We start from the raw sequence: 27,341 nt of genomic DNA, 5'->3' as shown, positions 1-27,341 counted from the left end.
CTTTGTGCGAAAACTCCAGTATGCTTTTCGCGTTTAGTCCAAGTGATTGCATTGATATGTTATTAATTTTTGGGGAATGTCAGAAAAACTGCCGTCAAGCACAACGTCTATACCAAGAACGTTTTCCAGACAGACCCATTCCGTCACGAATGACTTTTTCGAGAGTTGTAGAAAAATTGCGAACTGGGTCATTTCCTTCTACTATAAAGCATCGTCATCATACGAGATCTGTTAGAACTGAAGATTTAGAGATCAATATGTTGGCTTATATTATTATTCATCCACATGTTTCTATCCGTACTCTTGCAGGAGAAGTCGGTGTGAGTAAATCTATTGTACAGAGAATTCTGAAAGAAAATAAATACCACCCATTCAAAATTCAGTTGGTACAAGGTTTGAAACCCACGGACTCTGAACGACGACTTGAATTCATTGCTTGTATTCAGGTAATATTACATGAAAGTCCTAACATATTCAGTCAAATTTTGTGGAGCGATGAATCGCGATTCCACAATAATGGAGTTGTGAATCGACATAACAGTCACTATTGGTCTCGAAAAAATCCCCACTGGGTCCGCGAAAGTAATTTTCAAACTATTTGGGGTATTAATGTAAGGTGTGGATTGTTCAATGGCCGCATCATAGGACCTTACTTTTTCAATGAAAATCTCAATGGATTGCGATATTTACATTTTCTAGAAAATGATTTGATCCAGTTGATGGAAGATATTCCCATAACAGAACGACAAGGAATTTGGTGGCAACAAGATGGTGCTCCTCCTCACAATTCACAGGTTGTTACTGAATATCTGGATAGAACGTAACCAAATAGATGGATTAGTAATAAGGGTCCAATTCGGTGGCCGGCTCGTTCCCCAGATTTATCACCGCTTGATTTTTTCCTATGGGGCTATTTAAAATATATTGTTTTCACTACTCCCCCATTGAATGTGGATGATCTGAAAATGAAAATTCGACTAGCGTGCAGTGATATTACGCCTGATATTATAAGAGCGACTTGTACGAGAGAAGTGATTCGACGTTTCGAAGCCTGTATAATATCTAATGGGCATCACTTTGAACAATTTTTATGACTTATTTCTAGGTACCTACCATTCTTATGAAATGATTTATCAAGTTATATTATTTACATTGTTATTAATTAAAGATTTGTTTTCGAATGCACCTCTTTCAATTTCGCAATTGTTTCATATTCAAAATGATTCCTGACTGAATTCCACAACTCTCATGAACTCCTAAAACTTTTGTATGAAACATTTTTGTGTTTCTCCTTCAACAAACCAGATATTGCCTGTCACATAAAATGTGGGACACCCGGTATATATATATATATATATATATATATATATATATATTTGATTGATGCAACTAATTTTCTTTTATTTTGAGTATTTCAATATTAGATTCTACAAAAAGGATTTGAAGCTTTATATCTTCTATAAATCATCAGTCATCCTGGTGTCTCAACAACTGTTGAGACAACAGGATGACCAGTTCAGTTTGAAGGCTGCCTAGAAGATGACAGTACTACCAACTGTCGAAAGCGCTCGCATATATATATATATATATATATATATATATATATATATATATATATATATATATATATATATATGTTGGATGATTTCAGTCAAATGTTTTACATGTCGTGGTTTGTTTGAAATAATATTCGCATATATTGTGAAACAAAACATAAAACTTTAAGTTTTTTATTTTTCGCAGATGGATTTACAAAAGTTGAATGAAAGTTCGGTCGTGAAGAGAAAGCCAAGTATCAAAGTAGCAGATATTCACTGCCAAAATCGAAAAAGGAGAATTTGGTGAGGCGGTCTTGTTAGATTTGGGAGATAAAGTATCATTTTTGCCACACCGAGTGACGGAGGCGTATCGCCCTCACAAGAATTTTCATCAGGAAAATACGCTATTGTGTTCAAAGGGTTGATGGACATTGGAAAACCGAATCGTGTCGTTTCATTTGAAATTGTACGAAATTAAGGTTAGTACTGTTTCCAATTTTTTCTCCATTTAATATGCAAAGAGTTTGTGGTTGTATACAGTATTTTTCGTTCGGCTTTAAAATTCTAATTCATAAATATGATCTGCATAAAGTAGTGTTTTCATACAAAATTTTCTCTTCATTTAGTATTGTTAATATAGACTCCTTTTACTTTGTTGTTTTACTTTATCAAAACACCGTATACATTTTCTATTTTATTTTGTATTTCCAACTTGACGACACTACATTCCTCTACAACCTACATCAAGGAACACAGAACTTAAAATAAACTTCATTATATGTCAAGGCAGTGCAGCCAAAAGCATAATACAAAAATCACCAGTATTAGGCATATTTTAACAAGTACGTGCAGAATATGTGTTTTAAATTCGTTATTCTGAATGAAACTTGATTTTTTTTATTTTCATTATAAGTGTAGCAATCACTTCATGAAAGACATTACCCTCTCTGTTGACAAAAGTATTTTTTCAGTGTATATTTGTACTGAAAATCGAATTTATTTTAGAATGATACATCATCAACGTGTGCAGTATCAGTCAGAGTCATCTCAACAACATTCAAAACAGTCATAGCAACCTTTCCAGAACGAGTTTCAAATCTCAGCAGTTTCCATTTTTTTCAGTCTATAGTGGCACATTATGAGGCTAGAATTCGTCGATATTCAGGGATTTGTTGGACAGACTGCGCCTATTCAATATATACACAACCGTAGTGAATTTGGAAGATTTTGAAGATTCATGGTGGTGTATTCCAAAATTGGAGAAAAACACGCCATTCTGTATGGGTCATTCCAAAGGAAATTTGTTCAGCTGCAGTCTCAATAACGTTGATATTTTATATAAATGGCTTTATAATTTACTACAAAAATAAATAAAATACATATCACACACATCTTTTTTTGAAAATGAAAACTTACCTTATACAGGGAGAGTTGTCAAAAATATGCAATAACAAAAAATTATATACCAGATTTTATAGAGATGAATAAACATCATATTGAAAGATACAAGGTTGACAAAAACAGGACATTTTAGAAATAAAGAAAATAAGTTTTGTCATTTTAAATTCGGATTCGTTGGGTCGATATAACAAAAAGTGGCATTTCATATCTTGAATTTTATTCAGGACATTATTGTAGATTATTGACATTTGACATTAAATTTCAATTATGGTATTTGGATTCATTTCGTATTGTAGTTTTTTCGAAATTCCCATTCAAAATAGCATCCTTTGATATAGATACCGGACGAATCTATTATCTTTAGATAACCTGAGTTTCATTTGTTCGGAGTTCTGAGTTCTTGGACATACAAACATAACAATGTAACGATACAGACAAATATGAAAAATCGTCATAAAATAATTCAAATCCATTCAAGTGAATACATGAATTGAAAGATATTTTCAACCTTCGATATTCTGAAACAAAAACACACAGTATTCACAATTCCATCTTTCGTTATTGCAAATTCATAGTCATCAAAATTGATACGATTATAATATATATAGGAATATAAAACTATCTTCAAATACAGTTGCATGAATGCACATCAAGCATTTTGTCGTAGTACGGTGACCGGGGGCAAAGTTACAATTTCAGCTTGATATGAATGTTTATAAATATTAGGGAAGGTCAAGATCATCAACAGGAGCGATTTACATCAGAAATGATGTTCGAAGCGGTTCGAAACACCGTGGGTATGTACGAACAAAAACTTCTCTAGAAATGAGCGGCTGTCCCCAAATAAGTGAGACCTTTTGAGGCCAACTATGTGTTAAGTTTCAAACTACTGAATCATGATACAACGTAATATTTTATACATTCATTAAAATATACTCAAGGTTAAAACATACATGTATCAGTTACATAAAACATATACGGTTTGAAACACCGTGGGTATGTAAGAACAAAAACTTGTCTAGAAACGAGCGGCTGTCCCCAAACAGGTGAGACCTTTTGAGGCTAACTATGTGTTAAGTTTCAAACTACTGAATCATGATACAACGTAACATTTTATACATTCATTAAAATATACTCAAGGTTAAAACATACATGTATCAGTTACAGAAAACAACAGGTTCAGCAAAAATATTCAATATCGGGGACACATAATACCGAAACAGTATTCAGTTTCAAAAATACTTCTCATTTACTTTTACGATCGTGTTCATAACATTTACTATCGTAACTACGCATACCAGTTTACTTAACTAAGATAGACTAGGGCAAAAATTCAATAAAATGTGAGACATTCGTTCTCAATGTCTTCACGCTAGACAAAACATAAGAAAATTTCAAAAGGTTCATCCGTCATTTATAACATTTCAAATATGATACCAGTACTTAATACAACCTTGTAAGCGTACATAAATATACAACAATGACTGCAAGAGAAACATTGAAACACATTATTAACAAGGCACAAAGTTTCATAAAACGCAACAGCAATAATATCAGTGATCATTACGTAAAATGTCAAGTCCAAAATCCATATCGAATCATCAATACAATAATAAATCGGTACATATTCAGGTTCATTCCATTTCATAGATACATATACATAATACAGTGAATCATGGTCAAATTCAATTCACAACAGTTATATCAACAAAACCCAATAATTCATAAAACAGGATAATTTACAACACATCATATCAGCAACTCAATAAGCTTCCGTGATCAGGGAGGATTATCAGATTAAACAATTTAGTATCTCGATGGGCGTTCTTTACTCACTCGTCAAAGGTTCATAATAGTCTCGGATGGAAAAGTTAAAAATATATTTTCTTACGATTTTCCTCTTACTCACGTATTGCTAACATCCAAGTCAATACCACAAGTTGGTACTTATAGTTCGGCAATATTTCTTGATTCCAATTTATCGAATCACTTTGATCGGTTATTATTTTTAGATTCTTAGTTTCGGAATATTATTATCTCAAACATTACGGTTATTTACAATGCATTATTTTTCCGGAATTATTCACTGATTACTGCATTTTCATTAATTTCCTGAATTTCACTGTAACTCTGGAGATACGTTCTGCTCGAAGGATTACACTGATCTGATCAAACTGAACTATCTAACATTTTTAACTGATTTCGCGTAAACTTTCACTAACGGGGAGGGTCTCATCTCGACTAGCCAAACTAGACTGACTCAATGAAAATTTCATTCTCGTATTTATAGCACGAATAATGATGCAATAATTTGAACACCTGCAACTCACAGCTGCGCGACTTCCTTTGTTTAACGCGGGTTTCCGACCCCATTATTTATCGTTTTGATGTCTATTATGACAACTTAATGATTATTATTACTCGCCGACAATCTTTGATTTCTTGCCGGTTGGATAAGCCCTAATAATTACGACACTCAAATCTGACCCAACATTCGACTCTTTTCACGTTAGTTCAGCTTGACCTAATTTCGGTGCATTATTCGTTAATTAAGATGAACAGTTATCGGTTCATCACATACTTATTGCCTATTCAGTTTTGCTAATATTTTTCTATTTTAACTAAATCATACGAAGATTTCGGTCTGTGCAATTAATACAACACTACATTTATTTCCTTTTTATTTATTTTCCCAGATTTCAAATCAGACAATTGAAGTCGGTATCAGTAATGAACATTTCCAACCACAAACTATAGAAAACGGTTAAGATTTTCACGCGTCACTATTTTCCGGGTTTGAATGCCGTGAAATTTTTTAATTTCTTCCTGGCGTTCCACTGGCGCGAGTGGCTAGCTTCCCCAGAGGTTTATACATCCACTCAAGTGGATGTAAAGCGAAAAACCCCTGCTGCTGATAGTGGATTATTTTTGTCTGTAGCTGACTTGAGGCTTTGTTGTATATTCTTGGTGGGTTTGTGAGGAGGTATAACATCAGAACCACCAAAAGATCCATGGAAACAAGGCTGCAGGAGCATGAATGAAACTGCAGACTAGGCCAAATGGACAGGATAGCTGTGGCAGAACACGCACTAAGTGAAGGAAACAACAGGATTCTCTTTGAAAATACGGAACTTATTGCCCCCCACCAGGGATACTACAGCCGACTGGTATGGAAGGCAATAGAGATCTATAAAAACATGGATAATTTCAACAGAAAAGAAGAAGCTGTGAACCTCAATCAAATAGAAAATCCCATTCTAAGAAGTTCAAAAATAGCAAACAGCATGACGACAAGTAGAAAAAGGTCAACGAATGTTATTAACAATTCACCAAATTCAGGTACAGGTATTATCACACCAAACTACCTTAATCAATATAAACACGGTTTACAGAATTCACCTAAGCCAGTTACAAGTATCAGCAGATCAAACTACCTGAGAAGTCAACATAAATACTCGTTACGTAGCCGGTTTATCCAGTCATCGGAGATATCAACTCGGAATGTATAAATCTCTAAGGAAGCTAGTCACTCATGCCAGCGAAACGTCAGGAAGAAATTCCAAAAATCCACGGCCTTCAAACCCGAAACATAGTGACACTGAAACTATAGAAATGTTAAATTGATAGATTTTGATTTTCCTAAGTCGACACCACTACATGTTTTCAGCTTGGAGTAATTTTTTTCATTTTAATAATATAACTTGAAGATGGTTTGGTTAGTATTAAAGATTCTTGCTAGATCTTCTGAAACATCACACTGAAAGTTTTCTTCGAGATGCGACAGAATTTGTTGAAACCAAAAATTATCTATAAATCGTTTTTTTAACCCAATTTGTTATGTAAGGAAAATATTCAAATGAATGGTACCTATCCACTTCAATTTCAAAAATATTTGTATACAAAATGAATCTGAAATTTCTATTAGGTCTACGTTTTGTCACATCATTATCATAAGTGAAAATCAACTATATTAAAAAAATAGTAAGGATCAATTTTTTTGAGGATTTTCATTTCAGTCAAACTAGCAGAGCAGATAGGAATGATTACGGGAAACTCATTCGGCAGAGTGCGCTGAGTGTTTGTCACATTGGTCATTAGCTGTCAAAGTTTCCACCGTTATTTATTGATTTATTTGAAAGTTTCTTATTTAAATTGCTTGCAATTCAAGACGTATTCTACATGACGTATCGCCCAGTTGAAGAAGGAGTTGCAGAGGAGAGGTGCAACCCTGGGAGGGAAGAAAGCTGATCTAGTGGAAAGGTTCATAATTTTGCATATTTGAACAAGTCTTTCATTATAAAGACAGTTTTTTGCATCCAATTTGCTCCCAAGAAATATATTAATGAAAAAAAAAACACATATTTTGTGTTTTTTTCACTAATAATCAATAAACATTATTCTAACCTCAAAAACATGCAAGTTTTAAGGTTCAATTTTGTTTTCAGATTAGAGGCTTATGATAGACATTTTAATTTCGAGAATATCCCTCAAGAGAGACCTGTATAATAAAGAACAGATTTTTTGTTCATTAGAAATTTATCATTGGAAAATAATCTGAATGAAGTTGGTGTTTGTGTGGACCGGCTGATTAGGTGGCTTTCCTTATCAGGATTATCTTCCTCGGGGTGGAAAGTAACTTCTGAGGCAGTTTATTGTTGAGAGGTCTAGGTAATTGATATCTGAAAATCAAATGGAATATAGTGGTGGTTGAGCAGTCAATATAATAAATTTATTTATTGGATACTTACCATTGAGAGGAAGCTGATTATCTTTATCTTCGAAAATTCCAGATGATTCACTACTAGCTGGCCAAATCACGTTTAGTATTCCTTTTTTCTAATCTCAACATCCGTGGACTGATAGAATTCGAAGTACAGCGAAATATGGAAGGTACAGCTGATTTTTTTAAAAATTTTCTTTGGAGTGAAAATCCTATAAAATTTTATAAAATCAATATCACATATAAGTAGGTAGAATGAATCCTACTTACCAGTTGACTTTGAAGTAGTCTCAAAATCAGAATCTTTGTAATGTTCACCACATAACCTAGAATGATCAGTACATTTGAACTTCACTATCCTCAAAGATTTTTCCCATTTTCTTCTCATAACAGTATCTTCAGGAAACTTATAAACTCCCGAAAGAAGCACAACGACCCATTTCTCTGAATAAAAACGAAAAATCACAAATGTTCCCATATAACCAATGTATCTTTTGATGACAAACACTTAGCGCCCCCTATATACAACAAATTGACAGCTTCCCCATTCTCAAACCTTCTGAAAATCCCCTAGTACTCTCCTTATTGTCATACGCTGGAAATAATATTGAAAAATAATAATAATATGTTATTATCAACTAACTCTTGGTCACAGTAAAATTGTTTCCCATATATTTTTCTAATATGTGTTAGAAATCACACGTTAATCCTTAGCTCGCACAAGTTTAGACTTTTGAGGGTTGTCGTGCATAAGGGTGCGACAGCAGGTTAACGGAAAAACAGATTTTAAACAGATTTTTTTACAGATGACTTGTTTACTTTATGGTAATCGTGATCACTTCAATGAAATGAATAAAAAACACTTTTGTCTAAATACCACTGGTAGATTTTAATTATACGACCGGTTTCGGGTTTGATCCCATTATCAAGTATAAAAGACTCTTGATACTTGATAACGAGGTCAAACCCGAAACCGGTCGTATAAATAAAATCTACCGTGATATTTAGACAAAAGTGTTTCTTTTTTCATTTCATTCGAGTCATATGTTTTTCAGTCAAAAAACTACTGCTAAGGCGTGAGGAGTAGTTAAAAATCTAACACAAAAGCAAATGCTTCCTACATCATAACTGCAATATTTTGGTGTTGGGAGAAGTAATTTTTACTCTAATTTTGAAATACCTGATTGTTTTTAGACAGCTGACGAGTATAGAATGGAATACGACTCCAGGAGAGGTCAAGAGTATTCTAGATTTCATGGGTACACTTATGACGGAATTTGGGCAGTTGCTTTGGCTATACAAAACGTAGCGCACAAAGTAAAATATTTTCGGAGAAACGAAACGGTGAATGATTTTCGATATCGTGATCCGATGTGGGAGAGACTTTTTTTAGATGCGTTACACAATACTAGTTTTGAAGGTGATAGAACGAACCAATCACAAACCTTCTAGTAACTAATTTTTTTGACTAGGTGTAACAGGTCCAGTGAGATTTTACGACAATGAAAGAAAAGCTAGCATACTTTTAAAGCAGTTTCAAGACGGAAAAGAGATTAAAGTAGGGGAGTACAGTGCTGCAACACAACATTTGGACCTTACCCTCGGGGCACCCCTAAAATGGATAGGAAAGTAAGTTCAAAGCAGGAAGCTAAAGTGAAAAACGATTTCGCTTCTTACATGCTACACAATAAAATGAAATATTGAGTATTTTCATCAAAACACAATTTCAGGTATCCTCCTAAAGACAGGACGCTGGTCATAATTGAACATACAAGAGTGAACAAAACCGTTTATGCAATATTAGCAACACTGGCAGTTTGTGGAATAATAATGGCAATCGTCTTTCTGGGTTTCAATATAAAACACAGGAATCAGCGCTATATAAAAATGTCTAGTCCCCAACTCAATAATTTGATAATAATTGGCTGTATGCTTACATATACTAGTATCATATTTTTAGGCTTGGATTCGGGACTATCAAGCATACGTAAGTACATTTACTAAGCAATGAATTGTGATGTACTGTTGTGACTAATTATTTGAATTTCTCGGGATTTACGTCGTCCTAGGACCAGCAACAATTTTCATGGAAAATCAATCATCTGTTTGGTGAATATTTCAAATCAAAATAAGTTATAATATTACTCCGAAGAGTTGAGTTAGTGATTATTTTGTTGATTAATGACGTTAATCAATGTCACAAAAGTAGAACTTATAATATCCCTTCAGACTGAACTGCGACATTTGCTCAGGGATCTGAAAATAGCAATAATGAATAAAACAGGATTATAAATGAACTGATTTCAAAAATCTCAAAAATTCTAAAGAAAAAAAAATCAATAAATGCATCCCTAATAACAACCCCCAGACCTCCAACTGTAATAATATATACGTTAGATATATTATTTTTTGGCAACTGTTAGATACCAAAACATCTTTCAAGTACCGGATGAGAAAATAAATGAACCCGTCTGGGATAGTCTACTATTGGAGACAAAGGAAATTTCAAAATAACCCTGTAGTGACATATAGATATCAATAACAGGCTTACAATATCAGAGATATCGGGGACCATTCGGTAGTTCCTGTGGACTTATTCGCCGAACATGTAGATAACGTTAAGAGTACCAGTCTTGGAAATGATTTCAGTCATTTTGATCGGGTGGGACCATCCTGGGGGAATTTGAACCCCATCACCTAACTGAATGAAATTTGAAAAACGAAAAAGAATCAAGTCAGTCTTGCGCGGACCTGCGAGTAGTTCGCAGCCTTTTGACAGAGTCGCTACGATCCCCCGGGTAGGGCTGATCATGTTGCGAAGGGTTTCAGTATTGCTAATTATTCGTGGTTAGGTGAATTGAGGTAAAGAGGATCACGTACGAAATCAGAAGTAGGTCAGTGGAATTTCCTACAGAGTTTGAAAAAGTATCGTGTAGAGTGAAATACGGTTTCGAGAAATGCTCTCGATATTTGGGAGTTATTCGCATTTTGACTTGAGGTAAAAAGTCAGCAGCTTACAAACTCAGAAGTAGGTCAGTTGGACTTCCTATGGAGTTCTGGGTATTGTTGAAAATACCATATAACTATGAATTGGGTTCCCTTTTTCAATATTAAGAATATTATTGGGTTATACCATCTTATGCCCATTATACAGATAGAAGCGATTGAGTGGGTCTGTTGATAGTTCCTCATACTTGTGTTTCATTTCAGAAGAATGAACCTGTAATTTTTTTCGAATTTGTTAGTTTTAATGTTTTCACATGGTAATAACTATATATTTCTTTACTTTCATGTTGCATACAGTTCCAATAATATTCAGTAAATCAGGTATAAGAGAAGAGTGTGTATATGGATCGATACCATATACAGGGGGATGTTTTATTCTTGTGCGAAAATAATTAAGATAATCATTATATATTTAGGATCATATATCAGTAGTATTCTATCGTAGTGTGTATTCTATCGTTGCCCAAAGAGATCACACATTTTGAAAAAACAATTTTTTACTTGTACGTGTTGTTGAATGCTATATCCGTCTATGGCGACTTGGCAAAACAGACTGAATGAATGACAACTAATTTGACAGATATAGCTTCAACAAGATGTCCGTTATCAATTGTCAAAGTTCGGAAGTCCCTGTTGGAAGATCCTATACTTCGTGGAGTGAGGAAGTCGAGATGTGAATACTGTCGCACGATATCAGACTCACAGTCAAACATTGTTCCTCAACTGTCCCCATATATCAATATCCGCAGAAGAATGATATAATGACATGACTGGGAAACACACTAACAGAACTTGATGAATTGGTTAATTTAAAAAAGCAATTTCTTGATGCAGATATGAATTAACAAGCAATACGGCTACTAATTCTAGTAATCGATTGAACCAAATACAAAAAACACACTTCTTCAGATTCAAAATATCCGGTACTAAACTGAAGACTCAGTTTTAAACCGATGTGATATTTGCTGCATTCGTCATTCCTTCTAGTCTCATTTGAAGTAACGATGACTGTATGTAATATGATTTCCGATAATGGATAGAGAGTCTGTCTGTGATTAGAATACTCACTCCTAGTCATCGGACGCAGTTCACTTATCCATGATAGGATTTTCGAATAGATACTCTGATATTTTTCCGTAATTCCTCGTTGTAGAAACTTTATTCCACGCCAAAAAATGAGTGATTTAGGTACGGCAATTAAACCTCAAATGACAGTCATGTAGTTGAGAGAAAGATTTTTGGCTTTCACTTCCACAACTTTATATAAACAAGTTTCCTGTGGCTGAGATTGAATCAAATAAGCATATGAATGTCTTTACATACTGACATCGTGACATGAGTACATTTGTCTCATCTGTGGCATAAAGTATGGGATGGCTTCCGTGGATTAAAAAGAGTTTGGGTTTTTGTTGAACGTTTTATTGGTGTTGAATAAAACCAAGATAATGCAAACATCAGTTTTCATAACACACACAAAAAGCTGCTGTTTTTAATAATAACTTAACTGTCTCTTCTTCTTCTTAATATATCCACTACAATATAACACATTTTACCAATAGCCTAAAAGTGTTCATTTCCACATCCTCCCACAATTCTAGGCATGTTAATAATCTATCAAATTTAGCAATTATCTAAAGTAATGAATTTAGTTCTTGCTAATAGTTTGGTCAAAATGTCAGCTTGTTGCTGGTCAGAACTCATAAAATTCAAATTAACTTTTCTTTGAGTCAAACATTCTCTGACAAAATGATGCCTGACATCAATGTGTTTTGTTCTTTTTGATTCTAAAGTGGATGCCATTTTAATACATGACTGATTATCCTCAAATATTTCAATTGGATAAACATTATTATTTGAAATTTCAAAAATCGTTTGGGCCAGAAACAAGCTTTCAGTTACACATGCTGACAATGCAATATATCCTGATTCTGCACTTGAGAGTGCAACAATATTTTGTTTTTTAGATTTCCAATATATAACATTTTCATTAACTTTAATTACATAACAAGTTATGCTTTTTCTATCATTTGGATCATTTGTAAAATCGGAATCAACAAATGAAATCAACTAGACTCTACAAATATTGTTTTTTACAAATCTAAGTTTATAATTTTCAGTTAGTTTCAAATATCTTAAAATATTTCTGAGATGAATCCAATGTGATTTATTATACCTAATTATTTTGAAACTGACTAAAATATGATATGCTGAAACTCAAATCAGGTCGACTATCTAACATAATGTTAGGTAGTTAATTCTTTATAAGGCAATTTTTCATGAACAAGTTCATTTACATTTCTCTCATTATTATCTTTACATATAATACTTTGTATTTTTGGTTGAATTGGAATATCTGATGGTTTGCAATTATACATTTTGAATTTTTCCAAAGTTTTCTTGATTAATTCTGATTGACTTATAAAAAGCTCATCATGAAATTTTTCTATTTCCTGACCTAAAAACATCAACTTCTCATTTATGGGTAAATTTTCGTTTTCTGGACACCCGGCGATTTTGAAAAAATTTTTGACTGTACTTACGTATTTTGATGCGTAGATTACGAATCCGGAAGAAAAAAAACGGCGCTCTCCCGTATTTAAAAAGATACGGCCCTTCAAAGTTCAGAAAAGGGAAACTTTTCAACCTTCTTTTTCACCAAATAAACTATTTTAAAACACAAGAATTTATTCACTAGGTCACCTTTACACCTTATTTCTCCTTCTTTGATACTTTTCACTTCAATAATCAACATTTTTCTTATAAAAATGTTAAAAAATGTACGGAGTTGCTTTTTGGTTACATATCACTGTATTTTACGTTTTTAAGATATGGTTGGTACGACTGATGCAGTCAATATTCCTGAAGTAATTCAAATGTTTTTTGCCTTCATTCTTCAGCTCGTAAATTGGTTTTTGGCACTTTTCTTAAAATTACAACAAATGTACTGAGCTTTTTTCTTCGGTATTTTCATAATCCGCTTTCTATTGCATCTATACCATAAAGTGTCATAATTTAATTTGCACTCTTCATTGCAATTAGTACAACGAATTGTTGCTGCAAACACTCCTACTTGAACCAAATATAGAATTAAATTGTTTCTTACTTTCACTAAATTATGAATTTCATTCAAATTCATTTTGTATTTTTTCCTCACGTCAAACTAAAAATTCAAATCTACGAATTTGAAATAGTACGTGACGACAAATACCAACCGCTTTTTTCTGAAATGTCACTAGTATCTAACCTACAAATAGGAGAAGCATTCTTTTTTAAATTAAGTTTTTTATAAGAAAAATGTTGATTATTGAAGTGAAAAGTGTCAAAGAAGGAGTCATAAGGTGTAAAGGTGACCTAGTGAATAAATGCTTGTGTTATTAAATAGTTTATTTGGTGAAAAAGAAGGCTGAAAAGTTGCCCTTTTCTGAACTTGAAGGGCCGTAACTTTTTAAATAAGGGAGAGCGTCGCTTTTTTTTCGGATTCGTAATCTACGCATCAAAGTACGTAAGTACAGTAAAATTTTTTTCAAAATCGCCGGGTGTCCACAAAACGAAAATTTACCCATTATAATAATATTTGAAAATGCTGTAAATTATCTTGTGAGAGTTGGCACAAATGATTGACGTTGGCTTGATTCCTTCAAGTTTTTAGAATATCGATAGAAATGATGGATTATGGTTTAGATTCTCATTAGCAGCCATTGAATTTAGTTAAAAAAGTTATTTTTTTGACCTCGTTTAACCTTTTCTTTCGTTTTCATAAAAATGCATAGCAAATCCACCGATGCCTAGCTGGTATACGTTTATCATAATTGTAGTATATGTGCTTAGTACTTTCCGGTTGTTAGTGGTGTCGCTAAAACATGTACTATGAAATGACAGTTGACATCGACGGAAGAACAGAGTTGTTGGCTTTGTTAGGTGAAACTCTCAGAGCAACAATATATGTAGAGGCGCCATACCCATTTCAACTACTAGTTGTTTATATTGGAACAGATGTTCCAAGGTAGATATACCTAGGTAGATAGGTAGAAAGGATAGGTAGATACCTATCCTTTATTGCTGAGTTTGTGGACGGGAGGGGTGAGACGTAAAGATTGGATTGTTTATCGAGGGCCGGGAAACAGTGGCGTGGCAATAATTAGTTGACACAAAACAATAGGTATTTTATTACAGTAAGAATACATCACTAGTTTTTGAACAAAATAGTCTTCGTCAATAATGACCCTACTCTATTTTCTCTACTATTCTCCAATATACAAGTTTCATGGGGTAATCTTATTTCAAAATAATTGTTTAAAATCAACTTGAAAACTGGTAACAATGGTTACTGAGAGGTTCATCATCAAAGAAATGGGCAGCAAAAATCTCAAGGACATTACTACTCATATTTTGTAAAGTATTTACAATTAATGTACCATTTTTAAAATTATTACATATAATGGTAAAAATATCTAAAGAGCTTTTTAACATTCTCAGACATTTTTCACCTTCTTTACACAGATTTATAACAAATTCAGATGCTTTTGTCATTAAACCATAAGTTTTTCTAACTTGTAATCTGGATATATTATCACTACAATCTAATAAATTCCGACAGTCAATACAGTGAATCTTTTTCTTAATCCGTTTTACTACAAAGCCTGCATTATAGGTTACAACATAATTCACATAAAAAGTTAAATTCCTAGCATTTGAAGTGATATAATCATGATCATCAGTTTCACTAATCCATTCTGTCATTTCTCGGTCAATGTTTTCTGAATCATGTTGGACTATTGTAAAATTCGAACAATGTAAAATATTTTTGGTTGGTACGACTGATGCAGTCCATATTCCTGAAGTAATTCAAATGTTTTTTACCTTCATTCTTTAGATCGTAAATTGGTTTTGGTGGTGTATTACGAATTTGAAATAGTAGGCGACGGCAAATACCAACCGCTTTTTTCTGAAATGTCACTGGTAACTAACCTAAAAATAGAATAATGTCACCAGGAGAAGCATTTGTTTTCAAATTAAGTTTTTTTATAAGGAACATGTTGATTATTGAAGTGAAAAGTGTTAAAGAAGGAGGAATAAGGTGTAAAGGTGACCTAGTGAATAAATGCTTGTGTTTTTAAATAGTTTATTTAGTGAAAAAGAAGGCTGAAAAGTTGCCCTTTTCTGAACTTTGAAGGGCCGTAACTTTTTAAATAAGGGAGAACGCCGCTTTTTTCCTTTCGGATTCGTAATCTACGCATCAAAATACGTAAGTACAGTCAAAAATTTTTTCAAAATCGCCGGGTGTCCACATAACGAAAATTTACCACAACACAAAATTGAGGTAATCTGAAATAAGCATCCGTACGAATGGTATGAACGAGAATTCACGAAAACGACCGATCTGATCTGAGTTTATTATGGTCCTGGCCCTAAATAAATGAACAACATTTGTATATGTACCAGTCAAAAGAAGGATAAAAAAGTCCATTCTATATATTTTATTGCTCCGAGGTGAAACTTACGGAAGCCCGGTCACGACATACAATGCTACTGATACACTGGTACAGATATGTGACGTCACTTGTGGAACGTACATAAATATTACGTCACTTGTGCAACGTACAGAGATATTATGTCACATTGGTATGCGTAATTTGAAATATAATGAATGGCTGATTTTCTAATCCTTTTTTCTATCCATTTATATATGTTAATAGAGTAGTAATTGAATTAGAATCAATGATTGGTAGCAGTGCGGTGGTTTCGTAATAATTTATTCAAGAAATATTTCACAGAGGGTTACACTCAGCCTGAAATCGTGCTTTTTTTGTTCTTTCACCATAATTTATGCATTTCTGTTAGGCAGTTACAAAGAATATTGAAAAAATTGAATCTGAAACGAAAAAATGTTGAAGAATCACCCATAGAGGATGTGGTTTTTGGGGTGTTAGAAAGAAATTGAAGATGGTAGTGGAACCTGCCTAGGATACAAATCGTTATGGAGGAGGTTAAAACTGGTGTATGGTATCCAAGTTTTATATGGCAAATATGATAGATTGAAGCTATTTGGTTATGCAATCCACGGAGCTATAGATGGATTTTTCAGAAAAATATTGTGGCTACGAGTAGCTTCAAGTAATAACAATCCTAGGATAATATTATTTAGAAACAATTAGACGATCGAAAGTTGTGCCAACATTGCTAAGAACAGACAAAGGAACAGAAAATAGCATAGTTGGATGTTTGCAGAACTATTTAAGGTTTTATCACAATGATAATTTAGCAGGATTCAAGAGTCATATTGAAGGAAAGATAATTTCCAACAAACCTGAATGTTTCTGGTCCTGGAACTATGTATTTACGTCGCTTTAGCCTTCTACGTGACCTTGCCTCAACACCTTCCGGATCAGCTATCCTTAATATTTCCAAAACTCTATTCCTTTTCACTTGGATACCATATACCAGTTTTAACTTCCTCCATAACGATTTCTATCCTAGGCAGGTTCCACTACCATCTTCAATTTCTTCTAACACCCCAAAAACCACATCCTCTATGGGTAATTCTTCAACATTTTTTCGTTTCAGATTCAATTTTTTCAATATTCTTTGTAACTGCCTAACAGAAATGCATAAATTATGGTAAAAGAACAAAAAAAAAAGATTTCAGGCTGATTGTAACCCTCTGTGAGATATTTCTTGATTAAATTGTTAAGAAACCACCGCATTGCTAACAATCATTGATTCAACATTAATTACTATACTATTAACATGATATGAATGGATAGAAAAAAGTAATAGAAAATCAGCCATTCATTATATTTCAAATTACGCATACCAATGTGACATAATATCTCTGTACGTTGCACAAGTGACGTAATATCTCTGTACGGTCCACAAGTGATGTCAAATATCTGTACCAGTGTATCAGTAGCATTGTATGTCGTGACCGGGCTTCCGTACTCGGCCGTGTGTTGGTGCGGGCTCGGTGCGGTTATGTGTGTCCCGACCCTAATCCTGTACATCATTGTCAATAAGTATGTAAATGAAGCTTGTAAATAGAATTCATTCTGTGGTAAATGATAACACATGGCGCCGTCCGAAAAAGAGGAACTGAAGCTATAAAAATGGATTTGAAACCGCCATATTTTAAGGTCGGAGATTCAAAAGCCGCCAACTTATGGCCGAAGTTTAAATAATCTTTTGAGGTATTCCTGGTGGCTGCTGGATTAACGGAAGCTGATGACAAGATAAAGTGCCATTTATTACTACACAGCATGGGACAATAGATGTGTACAACACTTTTGAGTTGAAACCAAATGAAATTGATGAATTTGAAGTGCTGGTTATCAAATTCAATGATTATTTTGTGCCCAAAGTCAATGTAACATATGAAAGACACAAATTCTTTATGAGAAATCAAAAAACTGGAGAAGGGTTTGACAACTATGTTACAGAATTGAAATCTCTTGCAAGTTCATGTGATTTTGGAAAATTAAAAGATACACTCTTGTATTATATGTATTATATGTGGCATAGAACACATTGAATTAAGAGAAAAGCTATTAACAGAGCCTAATTTAACACTAAATAGACATGTCGATATTTGTCGAGCTACTTTAGCAACAGAGAGTCACATTAAGGACATATTAAGTGAAGCAATAGCTATAAATAAAATTAATAAGCACAGAAAAAAAGCAAGAAGATAAACATCCAAACAAAGAGAAGACCATAAAGGACTGTACGAGATGTGGGTATACACATAAAGTGAATAAATGTCTGGCATACCAGCAGACCTGCAAGAAGTGTAATAAACTGAATCACTTTGCTAAAATGTGTGGACAGAAACAAGTGAAAGAAGTTACAGCGGAGAACAAGAAAAAAGAACTAGAAGATGAAGAGAAAGACTCATTTGTCATAGGTTCAGTACATAGTAATAAATCAGAAGACTGGGTAGAGGTGGTACAAGTTTGTAAAAAGCCAAAGGTATTTATAGAATTTAAGTTAGATACAGGAGCTCAAGCAAGCATTATACCAAAGCGTGTTTTTGAACAAATCCCTTATGTTAAACTACAAAAAACCAAAACTAAACTCAATAACTACAATGGCAGCAGCATAAATCACCTGGGAGAGTGCACATTACACTGTATTCTTTCAAACAAAAATGGATTTGACCTAGATTTTATTGTAGTAGACACTTTAAATCATAAAAAAAAACTAATAAATAGAGTTTATTCTATGATTTTCACTATAAGGGTTTGACAAAAACCGCCACACGTGTTTCGCTATACAATAGCTTCTTCAAGCATAACTGTCCAGCATAGTCCAGCCATTTTAAGACTAGAACACTGTAAAATGTTAGGGTTGATCAAAAGAATTAATAATATTTCAGCAAGTAATGTTTTAGCTCAATATGAAGATGTGTTTACAGGTATAGGGCATTTAAAACAAAAACATAAAATTATTTTGAAAGAAAATTCAGTGCCAGTAGTCTTTAATGCTCGCAAGATTCCTATATCTATTAAAGAGGAAGTAAAATGTAAGTTAGATAGGTTGGAGCATTTAAAAATAATTGAAAAAGTCAGAGCCCACTGACTGGGTACATCCATTGGTAACAGTAAGAAAGCCCAATGGAAAAATTAGACTGTGTCTTGATCTGGTAAATCTAAATCGAGCAATTAAAAGGGAATATTATCAAATACCCACAATTTAAGAAATCCTAGCTGAACTTTCAGGAGCAAAGGTTTTTAGCTTACTAGATGCAAATCAAGGATTCTACCAAATACAATTGGATGAATCCAGCGAAAGGTTATGATCTTTTCAACACCTTTTGGGAGATACATGTTCTTCAGGCTTCCGTTTGGGATTTAATCTGCACCGGAAGTGTTCCAAAAACAATTTAAACACATTTTTGAAGGGCTCGAAGGTCAAGTATCATACATAGATGACCTGTTAGTTTTTGGAAGAAATCAAGAACATGATTATTGTATATGTAAATTCTTGTTGAGAAATACGTAATACTTCATTACAAAAATGCATATGACAAAAGTGATAACAGAATGTTACACATCGTTAAAATATGACCTATACAGTGTGAAATATAAATGAACATATACAACATATATCTTTCCCTTAATTTAGAGGTTTATTCTTTGCACAGGTTTTCTCACTCGCGTTCCTCTCCTTACTGCTTGATTGCTCTTCTCAGTATTTGATGTGTTCGTTTGTTGATCTTTATTGCGATCCAAATTTTCTATTGATGAATAGTCAGAAATTGATGCTTCATTCTCCGGTAGTGAAATAGAAATCCTTTCCTGTTGTTCATTGTCTATTTCCGTTGTTTCCTGATTGGAGCTTTGAGTGGTAGATATGTTAATGCCTTCATTGGGTGATATATTTCCGTAAGAGTAACATCGGATATTTCTGTAATTATCCGACCAATCTACCTCCGTTGGCGCTATTTGATCCAAATGTCGTCGCCACAACTTACCATCAACCTTGATGTAATAATGCAGTGAACCTTCTCTTTTAACAATTTTTTCGAATTTCCATTTCGAGCTTTTATCATAATTCAGAACTCGAACTCGTTGACCAGGGATGAAATACTTCATTTGAAGTCGAATAAAATTTTTGTTGTCTTCATTTTCAATGTATCTGAGTAAATCAATTTTTGTACGAATTTCTCTTTGTAAAAAAAGCATGGCAGGTGACATTCCCGTAGTTGAATTTAGTATTTTTCTATATTGCATTAAAAAGTTGGCCAATTTACAATCCAAATTGTCTCGGTTAGATGTCAATTTCCTCAGTGCATTTTTCATTGTTTGGAAGTATCTTTCAACCTGGCCGTTTGTTTCCGGATGATATGGTGCTGAGTACTTGTGCAGGATACCATTACTTTTCAAAAACAGTTTAAACTCTTGAGATCTAAATGTTGGACCATTGTCGCTAACTAAAATGACTGGTAGACCATAACGAGCAAAAAGATTACGTAAAATGGAAATTGTTCTTGAAGCTACCATAGAAGTCATGGAAATGATCTCTGGTCATTTAGAAAATGCATCTATTACTAGTAGGAAATATTTACCCATGAAAGGACCAGCGAAGTCAATGTGTATTCGTTGCCAGGGAGAGCTTGGGTATTCCCAACAGTGAGGTGGTATCTTCATCGGTTTATTTTGAGCACTTTGACATGGTATGCAACTTTTGACTAATTGCTCAAAATCGGAGTCAATTTTTGGCCACCAGATGTAAGATCTGGCTAGCGCTTTCAATTTCACTATACCTGTATGAGCTTCATGTAGTTCTTTCAGGATTTTTCTCCGTAGTGTGGTCGGAATAACCTCCCTTGAACCTTTTAAAATAACTCGATGTGTAAGTGAAAATTCCAAATCATTACCAACGTATCCAATTTCTGTGATTCTCTTTCCTTCAAGTAAACTTTTGCAGACTTTCATAAGAATAGAATCCGCTTGCGTTTCTTTGGCAATTGTACTGTAATTGGTAATGTGCTACTGTATCAATGGAAGTATGTATTGTGTTTGCGGTTTCTGGTAATCTAGATAAGGCGTCTGCATTCGCATGCTTTTCTGTTGATCTGTATGAAATTTCGTAATCAAAGTCTTGTAAGAATTGAGTATAATGAAGCATTCTAGTAGCCACCATACTAGGAAGATGCTTCTCTGGATGAAAAATGGACACTAATGGTTTGTGGTCTGTGATCAGTCGGAATTTTCTCCCATAACAGTAACGGAAAAATTGATTGCAATCGAAGTAGCTTCCTTTTCTATTTGGCTATAGTTTTTCTCTGATTTACTGATTTTACCAATTGCAGTTTCAAAAACTGCACTAAATTCTTTTCGTAATTCATTCAAAATTTGAGATTCCGAATTTTCTGACCAATATACAGTGTCACCGATAAAGTCCGCATCAAATGGGAAACTTTTTTATTTATCGTTTTATGTGAAATTTGATTTTGGCAGTAGATTTTGCTTAAGAAATGATGTCAAATGGCGTCTACAAAATAGGTCACGTGATTTCCTTAACCTGTCAAAATTGACATTCAATAAAAGAAACATCGAAAAATGACATTATTCTTCAAAATATCCAAAAATATCAAAGGATAAAAACATTTTCTTTTGTAATTTCATACCCACACACCAAGTTTCAAACATATAATAAATATTTTAGATTTTCACTATTTTTCCGCATTCCTGCTTTTTCTACCTATCAAAATTTAAGCACACCTGTACTAAATCATTTATTTCAACTAATCGTCACCGAATTTATTTTTTTGTAATATAATAATATTTTAAGAGCCTCTTTGATGTTAAAAACAGATTTTGAAAAATAAAAGTTGTCAAACTTGATGCAAAGTTCATCTAGTTTCAACGGGGCTTTCCAAACTATACAGTACTTGAGTTTTTTAATGAGCAAATGGCCTCACAATATGAATTAGAACAAATCGGAACATTAGGAAACAATATCTTAGAGTGTTTATTGTTTTTTCAACAAAAAATACAGTGGAATTTAATCTTAATTAAAAGGAACTGAAAATAAACATGTACCTATACCTAATAGTAAAAAAACACGAAAAAAAGACTCAACACATCAAATACACTACATTTCTGTATTCCGTCGCGTTCTATACAGATAATTGTCCTTCTTGATACATCTTTTATTGAGTTGCTGATACTCACAGGGTTTATGTTTAAAATAGAGTTTCTAATAACAGTTTCTAGGTGATTCACGTCACGAAAAGGTCTTTGTTTATAAACGATTTGTTTTAAGTAACCCCACAAGAAAAAATCTAGTGGGGTTAAATCTGGCGACCTAGGCGGCCATATTTGCTCCATATTTCGCCCAATAACTTTGCCCCTAAACATTTCTAATAGTTTCTCTTTGACTTGTCTTGATCTATGAATAGGAGCCCCGTCACATTGATACCACAGACTGTGTCTTATTTCAACCGGCATATTGTCCACTCAGTATTTAGAAATTGCAAATAATCCTGAGAAGTTAAATTGTGTCTAAAAAAGAATGGTCCCATTACCTGATTATTTAAAACACCGCACCACACATTTGTTTTAAATGAATATTGGTCCCGACATTCTATCACAAAATGAGGATTTTCCTGAGCCCACCACCTACAATTCTGGGAACTGACTACGCCGTTCGATAATGAAGGTAGCTTCGTCGGTCCATAGGATTTTGTAAGAAAATTTTCTGTTTGATTCTACTTCTCCTTGGTACCAGAAAGAGAAATCTAGTCGAACATCGAAATCTCTTTCCTTTAAGGTATTTATAAATTTGGGTTTGTAGGGTTTGAATTTATTTTTATGTAAAATTGCTCTTACGCTTTCTCTTTTAACGCCAGTTCTATCTACAATATTGGTAATACTTGATTTTCCCTGTTCGATAACATCCAGGCAGACAGCCAACTGAACTTCATCATTATTGCGTGATATATTATGACGTTTTTTAAAAGTATTTTCAACTGAACCAGTCAGTTTAAATTTTTTTAAAATCCCTCTTACAGTGGATTGCTGTACATGTCTACCAGGATGTCTTGCGTTAAAAATATCAGCCACTTGTCGATGCAATGTGTTTTCACCACAAATTAGCACAATTTCAATTTTTTCTTGATATTATTTTAATTTTCATACATTACATTGAACTAACGGGCATTAATTTATTCAGTGACAGTGACGTTTTCTAAAACACATTATGTAGTTTCATATTTTTTCACAGCCTACCCAGTTTTTTTTAAATTAGTGTTGTTAGCGGAGTAGGTAAATGTAAATACTATGAGTTTTTTTCTTTTATTGAATGGGCTTCAAGAATCACGAAATGATGTTTCCTGATGTTCCGTTTTGTTCTAATTCATATTGTGAGGCCATTTGCTCATTAAAAAACTCAAGTACTGTATAGTTTTGAAAGCCCCGTTGAAACTAGATGAACTTTGCATCAAGTTTGACAACTTTTATTTTTCAAAATTTGTTTTTAACATCAAAGAGGCTCTTAAAATATTATTATATTACAAAAAAAGAAATTCGGTGACGAGTTTAGTTAAAATAAATGATTTAGTACAGGTGTGCTTAAATTTTGATAAGTAGAAAAAGCAGGAGTGCAGAAAAATAGTGAAAATATAAAATACTTATTATGGGTTTGAAACTTGGTGTGTGGGTATAAAATTACAAAAGAAAATGTTTTTATCCTTTGATATTTTTGAATATATTGAAGAATAATGTCATTTTTCGATGTTTCTTTTTTTAAATGTCAATTTTGACAGGTTAAGGAAATCACGTGACCTATTTTGTAGACGCCATTTGACATCATTTCTTAAGCAAAATCTACTGTACCTGTACCTGATGAATTTCAGGTGGAATAATTTTTATATCTTTGAGCCATTCACGACCAAAAATAGGTTCTACGTCACCAGGTAATATATATAGGTTAGCCAATACTTTTTGTCCGCAATAACTGACTTCAAAAGTTGAGTATCCAATTGGTTTTATTATTTCTCCTGTGTAAGTCTTCAAAGGAAGTTCACTTGTGTGAATCTGTTGGGAAAAAGCTCCTTAAATATATCATAAGATAAAGAAGAAACTGCAGCTCCGGTATCGTATTCCATTTCTACATGTTTATCATCTAATTGAACATCAAGGAGAAATTTATTCGGTTTTCGCTTAGATTCTGGTAACACACGGTCTATGATATTGTTGATGTAATAGAATTCATCATCAATTCATCATCATCACTAGAACTTGGTTGAGTTACTGGATGTATCTGATTCTGATTATTGGATTTCACAAATTTCTTGGTAGTATTGACACTTGGATGATTTGTCATTGGTTTTCCATTTCTACAAACTGCATCTAAATGTCCAACTCGACCACACCTTCCACAATGTGAACGAACGTGTTTACAGACATTTGCTAAATGCGATTCATCACCACATCACAAACAAAAATGCTTGAACGGATTCGGAGATGACCTTTTGAAGTTTTGACTGAATTTCAGTTGATTTTGAGATATTGACATCGAAGATGATTGCAATGCTTGAATTTCTTTCGAATCTTTGTGAGCCGATTCCATTGCTAGTGCTGTTTGAACACAATCCGAAAAAGTATTTTTAGGTTCTTTCAGCTGAATTAGTTTTTCCAACCAACTGGAGTTTTTCAGTCCACTAATAAATTGCTGCCGTAGATGTTTATCAGCGGTGGACGCATTACAAGAAAGACATCGAAAGTCACAATTTCTTGATAGTTTCTTCAGATCTGCTACAAAATCGGAAATGATTTCACCTTCTTGATGTATTCTTCTTTTGAAACGATTTTCTTCCGCGATTACGCTGGGTTTGAGATGGAGATGTTCTTTAATTAGAATTTGGAGAGAATCATATGATTTGGTTTTCGGATCGTCAGGACTAGTCAAATTGTATAGAAGTTGTAATGTTTTTGTACCCATGAAATGTATCAACCATTCTTTCTTCTTATTGTCAATCTCTGCCAAATTACCCGTGAAATTTTTCATATTGAAAAAATTCTCTAGTCTCTTGATGAAAATGTCCCACGTTTCCGTTTCTTCGCACAAAGGTTCTAAAGGAATAACTTCTGGGGAACTGGATTTTTGTGAACATTGTAATGATTCCGTAAAAGTCTTAATCAGGATACTGAATTGTTCAGAATCCATTTTATTCTATCCCGTCCTCGTCTCCACTATTGTATATGTAAATTCTTGTTAAGAAATACGTAATACTTTATTACAAAAATGCATATGACAAAAGTGATAACAGAATGACAGACTTCACTGTCTACACACATCGTTAAAATATGACCTATACAGTGTGAAATATAAATGAACATATACAACAATGAAATTTAGTAGTTGTTCTGAACAGAGCCAGACAAGAGGGAATTGAATTCATTAAAAGTAAATGTACATTTGATGTAATAAAGTTTGTAGGTCATGTTATAAGCAGTATGGGGGTGAAAGTTGACAATGATAAAATAAAAAGTATAAATGAAATGCCATTGCCTAAGAACAAAAAGGGACTTGAGCAGATATGGGGTATGATCACTTATGTCTCAAAATTTGTACCTAATTTATTTGAATTAACGAATGATCTGAGACAGTTGTTGAATAGAAACGCAGTTTTTCTGGGGGAAGAAAATCATACTGAAGCCCTAAATAAATTGAAACAAGTGTTATCGTCAACTCCTGTGTAACAGTATTATGACGTAAATGAACCAGTCATATTGTCAGTCGACTCCTCAAAAAATGGTTTAGGTGCAGTTCTGCTGCAAGACAATTTACCAGTGATTTATGCCTCCAGGGTACTGACAGAAGTAGAGAAGAATTACGCTCAGATAGAAAAAGAGCTTCTTGCAGTTCTGTTTGGGTGTACTCGTTTCCATCAGTATATCTATGGCAAAAAAGTGTCTGTGAAAAGTGACCACAAACCACTAGTTTCAATTCATAAAACACCATTAATCATTACACCCTTAAGACTAAAACGAATGTTGATTAAGTTACAGTTGTATGACTTAGAAATTACTCATAAACCAGGCTCACAGTTATTTATTGCTGATTGAGTCGCAATTTTCTAAATGAAGTAATTGATAAAGACAAGTCTTATTTAAATGAAACAGAAGCCCAGATTGATTTAATCGAAAAAATCCTACCTGTGTCTGATAAAAAAATTCAGAAAGAAGTCAAAAATGACAAAAACCTAAATAATTTAATGAAACTAGTAAAAGAAGGTTGGCCAAGTGACAAAAATAATTTGTCAGATGAGTTACAACCATTTTGGGGTCATAGACATGAAATAATAAATCTGAATGATGTATTATTCAAAAACAATAAAATTATTGTACCCATCAAACTGAGGAATTAAATGCTAAAGATTATACATTTTAATCATCTTGGTATTACAAAGTGCCAGTTAAGAGCAAGACAATGTTTATATTGGCCCAACATAAACAAACATTGAAAACTTTGTAAACAATTGTGATACTTGCTTAAATTTTAGAAAATCAAACTCAAATGAACCACTAATTCAAACAGAAGTTACTGGAACTCCTTGGGAAACAGTTGGCACAGATGTTTGTGAAATTAAAGGAAAAAACTACTCAATTGTAATTGATTATTAGTCTAAATTTATTGCAACAGGACATCTAGAAAAATTAGATACTAAGCATACTATTGACCTATTGAAGTCATTTTTTGCATGACATGGCATTCCAAAAATTATTAAATCTGATGATGGAACTAATTACAGTTCAGAAGCATTTAAAGCTTTTGTGGAATCATGGCAAATTAATCATGTAACTTCCAGTCCAACTAATGCCCAGTCGAATGGCATGGTAGAACGTTGTATCCAAACATTCAAAAATATCATGAAAAAAGCAGAGTATGATAACAAGGATCCATACCTTTGCCTTCTTGAATATCGAAATACACCTATCGACAATGACATTCTATCACCCGCTACATTATTATTTAATATAGAAAAATAAAAAGCTTACTCCCTGAAGTTGATATCTTTGACAAAAAAGATTACTCAATTATAAATAGTTTTAAAAATAGGCAGTATAGACAAAAATTAAATTTTGATAATCATGTTAGAAGTTTACCAGAATTAAAGGAAGGGGAAAAAGTAAGAGTTCAAAAACAAGATAAATCAGAATGGGTCTCAGGTA

The 27,341-nt window shown here is 33.4% G+C and overlaps 1 protein-coding gene across 4 annotated transcripts in view; it reads left to right on the top strand.

Moving 5' to 3' along the window:
* The window catches only part of GABA-B-R2 (gamma-aminobutyric acid type B receptor subunit 2), a 374,454-nt gene that overhangs the window by 258,948 nt on the left and 88,165 nt on the right, over window positions 1-27,341 (top strand). For all 4 annotated transcript variants that reach the window (XM_074170501.1, XM_074170500.1, XM_074170499.1 and 1 more), the window contains 3 exons: window positions 8,854-9,079; window positions 9,132-9,288; window positions 9,390-9,646. In XM_074170501.1, coding sequence (XP_074026602.1) covers window positions 8,854-9,079; window positions 9,132-9,288; window positions 9,390-9,646 — 640 coding nt within the window. The remainder of the gene's footprint in view (window positions 1-8,853; window positions 9,080-9,131; window positions 9,289-9,389; window positions 9,647-27,341) is intronic.

The sequence above is a fragment of the Leptinotarsa decemlineata genome, unplaced genomic scaffold, assembly GCF_025532065.1.
Source record: "Leptinotarsa decemlineata unplaced genomic scaffold, Ldec_3_MD MMD2_P_RNA_scaffold_9, whole genome shotgun sequence".
Taxonomy (NCBI): Eukaryota; Metazoa; Arthropoda; class Insecta; order Coleoptera; family Chrysomelidae; genus Leptinotarsa; species Leptinotarsa decemlineata.
Note: the sequence above shows the minus strand (reverse complement) of the source record. Positions and strands in the feature narration are given on the sequence as shown.